Genomic DNA, 10,823 nt, shown 5'->3' with positions numbered 1-10,823 from the left:
AGGATGAACACAACATCAACACCTTCAAGAACACAACAACAATACACCACAATGGTCACTTCCAAGTTTTTTTTTTCACAACACAATTCTCTTTTTCATTAAGCTCAACTTTATATTTAGACACCCTTTGTGTTGATGAGAAAGAAACCAACACAAGAAACAACTAAACAAGTAAAACTTTTGTAGATCTACAACCAATTTTTTTTACCAAAATATTCAAGAACACACTTTTTGGTAAGATCTTTCCAAGATTGTTTTTGTAAGAACAAAACCTAGCCTTGAGCTTTGATATCAAATGATACAATGCTAAGTGTGTATCAAGAGATTCTAACCAACACAAGAACAACAAGATGAACAACAAAGTGCTAGTGAATCGAAAATGGCCACACACGGCTTCACTAGGCTTGCAACACTTGTTTGAACTAGAAAGGTGAGTTTAAAAACAAGAACAACAAAGACAATATTACTAGTGAATCGAAAGAGCCTCACACGGCTTCACTAAACTTTTATATTCAACAACACAATGTTAACAAGATTTACAAAGAAAGATATAGAAACTTGACACACAATATTCATTAATCTAAGAACCCTAACAAGAGAAAGGACCCTAAGACTAATAAATATCAATACCAAGTTCTTACTTGGACCAAGAGGAACTCAAAGAACCTCAAGAACCTAGTTTCTAGCCAAGATACAACACTAGTATCACTCTACTAGTGAGAATTTGGTTTTGGCCTCTCCAAATGATGAGAAAGAGAAGTAAAAAATTTACAAGTCTTTGTTCTTGAATAATAGGAATGAACTAAAGCAAGACTATCCCTATTACATGGCTTATATAGTCACTTAGAAAGGAGGGACAAGGACCAAATTACCCTTGGCTTTTAAGTGGGTGGGTTTGGGGTGTCTTAGTGGGCCTCTTTAAATTTTATTAAATATAGGCCCTTAGATGGGCTCACAAGGGCCTCACACATGGCCAAGAATCTGAACAAGGCTTGGAGTCATTGCAACTCACGTGCTTGGTTTCGTGTGAAAGGTCTCGAGCTAGGAATTCCCGTATCAGGTTTGCACCCACTCAGGCCAATTTGTGAGGTCAATCCCAACACATATTTTCTTTGGTTAAGCAAGATACCTTTGTCAGACCTGAGTACTTCAATCCCCAAGAAGAATCTTAACTAGCCCAAATCTTTCACCTTGAATGCCTTGTTCAGTATGTCTTTTGCATGCTGAATTAGAGTGGGATTACTCCCTGTGATAAGAAGATCATCAACATAGACCAAGACCACTACAACATCATGTTCTAATAGCTGAATAAATAGTGAGTGATCATAGCTACTCTGTGTATAGCCACCAACAATCAATGCATTTGTGAGCTTAATGTTCCACTGTCTGGAAGCCTGTTTGAGTCCATATAATGATTTTTTTAGTTTGCATACCAGTTTATTTCCTTGTCTCTGAAATCCTTGAGGCAATTCCATGTATACATCTTCATAAAGGTCTCCTTGTAGGAAAACATTGTTTACATCTATTTGGAAGATATCCCACTTCTTAGAGGCTGCCAGGATGATCACAGTTCTGACTGTCACCATTTTAGAAACAGGTGAGAAGGTATCATGATAATACAATCCTTCTTGCTGATTTTATCCCTTTGCGACTAATATAGCCTTGTATCTTTCAATCCTCTCATCAGCCTTATATTTGATCTTGTATACCCATTTAGAACCTATAGCATATTTCCCTGGTGGTAGAGGGACCAAGTACCAAGTTTGATTTTCCTCCAGGGCTTGAATTTCAAGTTGTATAGCCTCAATCCAGTGTTCATCTGTTGCAGCTTTTTTAAAATTTTGTGGTTCAATTTAAGCTGAAAAGGGTTGCAGATAGGCTTGGTATGCTGGTGAGACATTATCATAAGACAATATATCTGAGATAGAATAAAGGGTCACACCTCTAGACCTACCACCATATTTAGTGGTTACATAATCCTTTAACCATATTGGTGGATTGACACTTTTTGTTATCCTTCTCAAGTTTGATGTTTGTGGAACAGGTGGAAGTACATGTTCCTCTAGTGGCATTTCAATAGTTTCAATTATGTAATGATGCATATTCTCTGCAACTTCTGGTACAACAGTAAAGCTATCAGGATCATCATATACAGGGACATGTGATGCAGGCATGGGTATTGGAGAAGAATCATGATGATGATCATTGACAGAGTGTGGAACATCAAAAATAGTTGTTTCTTCATGTGTGATTCCCTTGAAAGGAAAAATGTCTTCTCTGAACACCACATCTCTGCTGACCCAGCATGTGTTCTACTGAAAATCAAATAACTTGTATCTCTTTTGAGTCTTAGAATAACCAATAAAAACTGCTCTTTTGGCTTTTGGTTCAAACTTATCTCCTTTAGGTAAAGTGGATGCAAAACATGAGCAACCAAAGACCCTTAAGTGATCATATACTACAGGTTTGTTATATAAAATTGTATAATGAGACTTTACTTGTAAGATTGGTGTAGGCAGTTTATTTATCAGATATGTTGCAGTCATAACACAGTCTCCCCACAACTTGTTAGGGATGGAACTCTGAAATTTGATAGCTTTGGCTACCTCAAGGATGTGTCTATGTTTTCTCTCCACCACCCCATTTTGTTGGGGTGTGTATGGACAGAGCTTTGATGAATAATGCCCAAAGATGAGAGCAAATCAAAACACTAAGAATTAAAGAACTCTCTACCATTGTCTGATCTTAGTGTCTTCACAGTAGTACCAAACTGATTCTTTACTTTTAACAAAAAATCTTTCAGAACAACAATCACTTCAGACTTATATTGAATCAAACATGTCCACGTATATCTACTATAGTCATCAACAATGGTAACAAAGTAATGTTTTCTGTCATAAGTGGAAACCTTAAAAGGACCCCATACATCAACATATATCAACTGAAAAATGCTACTAGAATATGAGTTACTAATAGGAAACTGTAACCTTGTCTGCTTGGATAATAGGCATATTTCACATAGTTTGTGTGCTTCTCTGCCATTCTGAACAATGGGAATGTAACTTGAAATACTGATGGATGGATGGCCTAATCTCATATGCCACATTGCACCAACAACTTCTTTATGAATTGTTGAACCTTCTACAGGTTGTCTTACTGTGTCATCCTTCAACAAGTATAAACCATTGTTTTCTCTACCAATCCCCAAGACCTTGCCAAAGTAAAGTTTCTGGAAAACACAAAAATTTGGGTAAAAGCATACTGAATAACAGAGATCTTTTGTCATCTTTGACAATGACAACAAGTTGTACTTGAAATCAGGAACATATAGAACATTCTTAAGCTTATAATCTCTCAGTAGTTCCTTTGTGTGTAACTTCATATATACCACTTGTAGGTACTTGAACCTTATTTCTTTCACAACCCTCAAGTTTTAAGGGATTAAACAAGCACTCTTTATATGGTGTGATATGGTGAGATGCACCAGAATCAATTATCCACTCATGTGAAAAAATACTGGATAAATGTGCTAGTATACCTGTCATATTAGCCTAAAAATCACCTGAGGTATTGTTTTTGCTGCCTGAGGTGTTGTTGGAACTTGCTATGATTAATTGTTGATATTGTTCCTTAGATATGTACCTCCCCTCTCCTGAAGAAACAGTTCCAATCTTTGCATCCACAGCGTCACCTCGAGCATAGTCTTTAGTGAAACTATACTGGCCCTTCTTTTTGCTCTTGAAATTAGGTGGATATCCTACCACTCTATAGCAATCCTCTGTTAAATGGTTTCTATAACCACAGTGAGCACAACCTATAGGAAAAAATATCTTTTTATAGGTGGTCTGATTTGGAGTAGAGGAAGGTTTAGATGGGTTAAATGTTGATCCCTTGTATCTGTGGATACCTCCAGCCATTAAAGTGATGGAATCCATTTGTTTGCTACCAGCCCCCATGCCTCTTTGGCTTTCTTCTTGCACTACCAGTGCATATGCCTGATTAACTGTCAAGACAGGGGTGCGCAACAGAATATCACTTTGTACATGACTGAAACTCTTATTTATCCCCATCAAAAGTTGCAACAACCTTTGATTTTTCAGCATTTCAGTGGAAGCCTTAGATCATTCACAACTACAGCCTAATCCTGGTACTAAGGCATTTATCTCATCCTAAAAATCTCGCATTTTGGAATAGTAAGCAATGACTAAGTCCGTACCTTGAGTTAAAGTAGCTATATTCTTCCAGATCTGATATATTCTGGTAAGATTTGATTTATCGAACCTTTCCTTGAATTCGTCCCAAAGTTTCTTCGAATCAGACGCATATACTATGCTAGAAACCAAATCCAATGAAACAGTATCTCCAATACAACTCAGAACAATCGCATTACATCGTTTCCAGAGATTTCCCAAATCGGCTCTGTACTGAGCTTTTGTACAACTGCCATCCATAAAACCGAGTTTGTTTTTCCCTAGCAAGGTCAATCGCATCGATTTGCTCCACAATGTGTAATTCTCTGGACTTGTCAACTTGATGCCAATTAACGCCAATCCAGGTGTATCAGAATTTTGCAGATATAGAGGATGATGGAAATCAATTTGTGTTTCCATTCCTGCTGGGTTCTACGAATTGAGTGAAGAGGTAGTGTTGTCCGCCATTGTTGATGATACTCCGGTGCAGCAGCTCGTGGATCACCTCTCTGGTACCATGATAAAATGCCTAGAACTGTAGAACCAAGTTTGTTGATATGGTCCTTAGATATGAGAGAATGAACAAGCCTCTTATTGATTGGAAGAAAATGATTGTTCTTATAACATTGTTACTGATGCAATTGCTACTTATAGAGAAAATAACTGACCTCCACTAATATCCTACTCCACTAATATTGACAGTTGTACACCACTAACTCACTAACAAACAATAACAATCTAACTGGCTAGTCTAACTGACTAGTCTCTTTAACATGATGATTTTTTGTTTGGTTATTTTCACCATTATTATTATTGAGATGTCTACCATTATTATTCTTGAATTTTTTCTTCTTAGGCTTAAAATTAGTATTTTTGTTAGGTTCAGGGGTAGTATTACTTGAAGTTAAATTTACCTTTAGTGTGATGTTGGTCTCTTCTATTTGCATAAGTGCATCTTGGCCCCTTGCTTCTTCTTCCATGTGGATTCTCATTATTAAAGTCTCAAGAGATGTTTCCTTTTGCTTGTGGTGCATAGTTTTTTGAAATTCTTTCCACGAAGGTGGAAGTTTATCAATTATGTCACAAACAATCAGGTTATCTCCAATTTTGACTTCTTCAGACCTGAGCTCGCCAACGATTATTATAAAGTCTTGAACTTGGTCTACCACTGATTTGTTGACCATCATTTGGAAACGAAAAAATCTGCTAACCGCATATTTTTTCACTCCCGCCTCCTCAGTGTCATACTTACTCTGCAAGGCTTTCCAAATTTTCTTTGCACTAGAGTAAGTTCTATCATAATAATCATAAAAATTATCAGACATACAATTAAGTAGAAAATGCCGATACTTGTAGGAGTCACCGTCGTATTTTTCAGTTTTCTCTTGAAGAGAAATAAGTTCGTCGTCGGTCATGTTAGAGTTATCTACTTTATTTGGATTCTTCTTAATTAAAACATAAGAGACATTGAGAAGACTCAAGTAGAAAAGTACTTTACCCTTCCACCTTTTGAAGTGAGTACCGTTGAACCGGAATGTCTTGTTAAGATCTCCCATCTTGACATCCGCGGAATTTTCAGTTGTTGCCATTGAATCTCCTTAAAATTGCTGGTGAAATTACAATAAATTGCAATTATATTACAATAGATTATAACTGAAAATTACAAATGAATAAAGAAAAATATGACTTCTTCTATGGCTGAGGCACGGATATCTCGCTCTCTTTAAGTAGATTCAAGCCCACTGTGGCAATTATTTCTTCGGTCCAGCAGTAATACTCTTTGACTTGTCCCCTCCAGGATATAACAGTCTACACACAATAACTCAATATTCTAAACTAAAATTGAGTTCAAAAATCCACAAAAATACCACCTCCCTTCAACTAATAAACTCTCTTGTTTTATAGATTTTTGTGAACTCTACACTTGTGTATTTTTTGTTGTTCTACTATGTTTGAAATGAGATTTGAGCAACCATTTTTGAATTCAACTTTCGTACAATTTTGAAACCAACCAATTTTGAATTCAACTTTGATACAATTTTGAAACCAACCAATTTTGAATTCAACTTTGGTATAATTTTGAAACCAATTAATTTTGAATTCAACTTTCAATTCTTCTTAGAAGGGCCATTGGAATAATAATGAATTTGGCATTAAGAATATTAAAAAATTATTAAAATGTCATTAATCCATCATACTTCATTAAAAATTTTCGCAATAGATAAAATTATTTATTTTTAAATAATCAATGCAAAACATGGCCGGTTAAATTATTTTTTTTTAGAAAAACTTGTTCTAATGATGAATACACTATTTAAAGTTTGAGTTCCCAACAATCTCACGTTATAAAAGAGAACTTCTTTATATGTGCCCAAAGAAAGTCGAACCCCATATAGAAGAGGCTAGTTCTCAATAAATATTTCTCATGTATTTAACATCCCGTCTATTTCATCATGAGAACAACTCTTCTTCTTTCTGTTGCATTGACATATCGAGTTCGAATCCACAGGCCTTACACAGGCAAATTTAGATTACTGGAGAGGTAGAAATAGCGTCAACTGGCCACTTCGAAATTTCCAATTCCAGAACAAAGACAATTTTTTCAATTACAAACAGAGGTTGGAAAGTGGTTATTTCTAACAAGCCACTGCAACAATATGTAGGAGATGAAAGGCACACTTAATGCAAGATTAATATGAAAACTGAAGAAACCAACATGTCCAAAAACCACAGTGCAAGGGTCTTGCATTAAAATTACAATTCTATATATACGTATATTCACAAGTTATTTCTATAAGAACACATACTAAGGGGAGAACTACAGATTTTTGTTGAAAACGCTGACCCCTTGGCTCTGATGAATGGCTTCTTCTATGTACACTGCAGACCTTGGTTCAAACAACTCTAAGCACACCTGTGAAATCAGATGTCTAAGTAGTCGTTCGAATTCAAACACGTTTCAAAGGAAAATACTATTAGTTTTACAAAGTTTGTAGCATCGAGGAAATGATTGGACAAATATACCTGCTATATCCAGTTTCTGTTGGATCGCAGTTGAGTAAGCTTGTCCCTCCATAGAGCTGTAAATCACCAATGTAAAAGTGAGAACCAAAACATATAACCAGTGTTGTAAACTGGCACAAACATGTCATGGCACCATTTTCATAGATGTAATTCTTGAGCCTTATATTTTAGCAATCAATGATAGATCATAGGATCATGACAGAATGGAAAAAGAAGCAGTTCAGACGACAGATATATGATTAGCAGAAAGCCAGAAACAATCATTCCACACAAAATCTGGACGTGCTAACAAAGGCTGCCTGCATCTCTATATCGTTCTTCAACTGCCGCAATCAGTATATTCCGCACAAGAATAAACTCATCTGTTTCAATGCACGGTTTACCATTAGGCCTTGTTGAATTACGGGTCATGGGTCGCCCATGTGGACTGACCCGACCCGACCCGATTTAAATTGTTTTTGGGTTATCTGACATATTAAGAGGGAAAAGAGTAGATAAGATTTAATTTTGAATCTGGGGGAACGGTTTCTTCCACTTCCCATATATGTTCCAACTCTTCTCCCTCCGTCAAAAAACAAGCGAGCAAAAGACAGTAACAAAAATATCAACAAAATCCAAATAAGAAGCTTTTAGTTTGTGAATCTACTCTCCGTTTTCTTGAAAGACGGAGATTGACTTGGGGCAATTGTATCAATAGCAAATTCAACACTTCCGCTGCAACAGATTAAGGTACATACACTCTGTTTTTGTTTCGAATTTGCTTTCAATGGTATCAGAGTCAGGTTAAATTGCCCTCTTTCTCGAAGTTAAGAGTACAAAGATCATAAATTTATACCTGAAAAATTCGGTCTCTGGTCAGCGACGTCAAGTCCGGTCAGATGCGCCGCTAAAAAGCGTCAATACTCCGGTCAGTCATGTCGCTGATCCGGTCTGACACATCACCAAGTCCGGTAAGACGTGTGTTAATCCGGTGAGACGCGCAGTCAACGTGTGTTGGTCCGGTGAGACGCACAGTCTGTAACACCCCGCATTTCGGGCTAGAATAAAAACCATGACTCTGACGCGTTGATAATCCCAGAGCCTTAAATCCTATGCCAATTTGGCATGTTAATCAATTATGTAGTATGTGAATCCATTTGAGCATGAATTTAGACCACAGAGGTCCTTCAACTCAAGGACAAGTTGAAACTATTTAGATCGATTAAGTTTTAGTGGACGTTGTAATTTGTGTCAGCTTCCATCGACCATAACTCTCTATATACGTCGAATTAGAGAGCCTACTATGTTTCAAATGATAGGTCTTCGAGTTAACTTTCCAACGATACCAATTTTGCTAAAATCCGACACCCGAACAGGAAGTTATGGCCTTTCAAAGTAGTATGTGTCGCCTAACCAATCGCACATGGCCACTGGAAAGCATATGCGGCGCCTATGTAAATATAGGCGATATCATATGCAGCGCCTATGTAAATATAGGCGATATCATATGCGGCGCCTATGTAAATATATACGATATCATATGCGGCGCATATCTTATGGTTTCAAGTGACTTAAACACTCCGTTTTTTGGGGAAAAATGATCCTTTTCCCACCCTTATTCAGCCATAAACACGAAATTCAGTCTCCAATTCTCCAAAATACATCCACATTCATCTAAAAATTCTCAAGAACAATCCCAAGGGTTTCAAACTAAAAACCCAAATAAATCAAGATTTCATCGTGGGTTTTCAAAATTGATTAGAGATTCGGAATCCCCAATCCACAGGCTTCAAGAAGCACCCATTATTTTCCGAAATAGAGGTACACGGGGTTTTTCTAAATTCTCATGGGCATAGAAAAATCATGTTTTAGAATGAGGTTTTTGAATCTATGTATATATTCATGTATTAAATGTTTCAACATCATTGTTTTGGTCTTTTAACCTTCCCCAAAGTGATTTGAGAATATGAATGTATGAAACCATGTATTTAAGAATGAATTCTTGTTGAGAGCATGATTTTCGGTGAATTCCCTCTTTAGTGAATTTTTCAGATTTCTCATAGCATATGAATTGTTTTGCAATGCATCTCTGAAAAGCACTATATGAAATGATTGAACTCTTGTTATGATTTAAATGTGGTTTTAAATCACTAAAGAGGGAATCTAGCATGAATGTTTAATGTTCATAATGCATGTAATGAAAGAGTGCATGGATTTGCTAAAGGCACTAGACCACCATATGTTGATGAAGTTTTTGCATGATTTTGACTTGAGTTTTGAAACACGAAATCTTCTATATCAATTGCATATTTTTGGTGGTCTAAATTATGCTTTAAATGAAAGATTTAGCTTAATGTATTATGGCTCAGAAATCATGACTTGCAAGTCTTAGTATGACGATACCAATTCAGACCAATGTCATATCAGACTCAGAGTAATAGACATTTCAGACTAGCATGATTTTAGACATTCAGAATGTTGCATGTACAGAAAAGGTTAAAAATGGGCATACGGAGATGTTAGGTGGTTCCCTGAATAGGGCTTGAGTTCAACCAACTCATTGCCTAAAACCGTGGTTTGCCGACCCGGGTATATTATTATACGCTGACTTAAGTGTCGTGTGGCGTATCAGATTCAGGAATTCCAACCCTTGCGGCATACTCGGGTTGGAGGCTTCCCCGCCGAGTCAATGGCGGATTCCATATCGCCCGTGGAATATCATACTTGTAGGGGATACCACCTAACTCAGAAGTAATACACAGATCAGAGTTTGAGATTTACAGACAGGTTACATGTTTTCAGAAGGTGCCCATGTGTTTTTCAGAAACTGTTTTATGCATAATGTTTGATGAACATTTGCTCTCAGGTATTATATATATATATATATGTTCAATTACTCTATTTTGGATTGCTTCGCGTGCCAGTACAATTGTGTTAACCCCCTCCTTCCTCCCAGGTACTGAGGCGCAATCTAGGGGTCCAGATCCTCAGTAGAGTCTACAGACAGGGTTGTCTCAGAGTTCAGTTGGTGAGCCTTCTTTGCTTCGGAAGGCCTAGTCATTTAGGTATTTATTTCAGTATGGCTTTTGGTCTGCAGGGGGCCTTGTCCCAGTTATTCAGATAGTATGTCAGTAGAGATTTCGCAGACTGTTGCAGATGTTTATTAAATATTGTTGGGCATGTTTTCAGGCCTTTAACTATTTTAAATTGTTGACCATGTTTCCGTACTATTATGTCTATTCCGTATTACTTTGATCATATGAATTATGTGCATGATTAGCAGATAGACAGAGGGCATTCCGGGCCTTCGGGTTCAGGAATGCTCGTCACGGCCAGGGCCCCGGTTCGGGTCGTGACACAGTCAAACTTGTAAATCGCGTCGCCATTCTCTCGTAAGATACACTATCTAATTTATCAACGAAGAAATTGTTAAACGATGAAAAAAAATTTAAAAAAAATTCAGTACCTCTGTGTGTTTATTTTTTTTGGCTTCTGTGAGAGAAGATTCTTTATTAAGAATTTGATGAAGCCTGCTGTTAAAATGGGCCCTTTAGTTTATATTAATTCTTTTTATGATATAGTACTCATATCAAGTACCAGTATTGATTGCAGTATATATATATAAATATA

At 36.8% G+C, this 10,823-nt stretch overlaps 1 protein-coding gene and 1 pseudogene across 2 annotated transcripts in view; both read right to left on the bottom strand.

The window, feature by feature from the left end:
* The window catches only part of LOC124898107, an 8,602-nt pseudogene extending 6,428 nt beyond the window's left edge, over nucleotides 1-2,174 (bottom strand).
* A 4,759-nt stretch (nucleotides 2,175-6,933) lies between these two features.
* Nucleotides 6,934-10,823, bottom strand: part of LOC107866968 (bifunctional nuclease 1) — a 16,842-nt gene continuing 12,952 nt past the window's right edge. For both annotated transcript variants that reach the window (XM_047411273.1, XM_047411274.1), the window contains 2 exons: nucleotides 7,215-7,270; nucleotides 6,934-7,104 (listed from right to left, as the gene is read on the bottom strand). In XM_047411273.1, coding sequence (XP_047267229.1) covers nucleotides 7,095-7,104; nucleotides 7,215-7,270 — 66 coding nt within the window. In that variant the 3' untranslated portion in view covers nucleotides 6,934-7,094. The remainder of the gene's footprint in view (nucleotides 7,105-7,214; nucleotides 7,271-10,823) is intronic.

This window comes from Capsicum annuum, chromosome 4 (assembly GCF_002878395.1).
Source record: "Capsicum annuum cultivar UCD-10X-F1 chromosome 4, UCD10Xv1.1, whole genome shotgun sequence".
Lineage (NCBI taxonomy): Eukaryota > Viridiplantae > Streptophyta > Magnoliopsida > Solanales > Solanaceae > Capsicum > Capsicum annuum.
The sequence above is the reverse complement of the archived record's forward strand: the minus strand, read 5'-3'. Positions and strand labels throughout refer to the sequence as shown.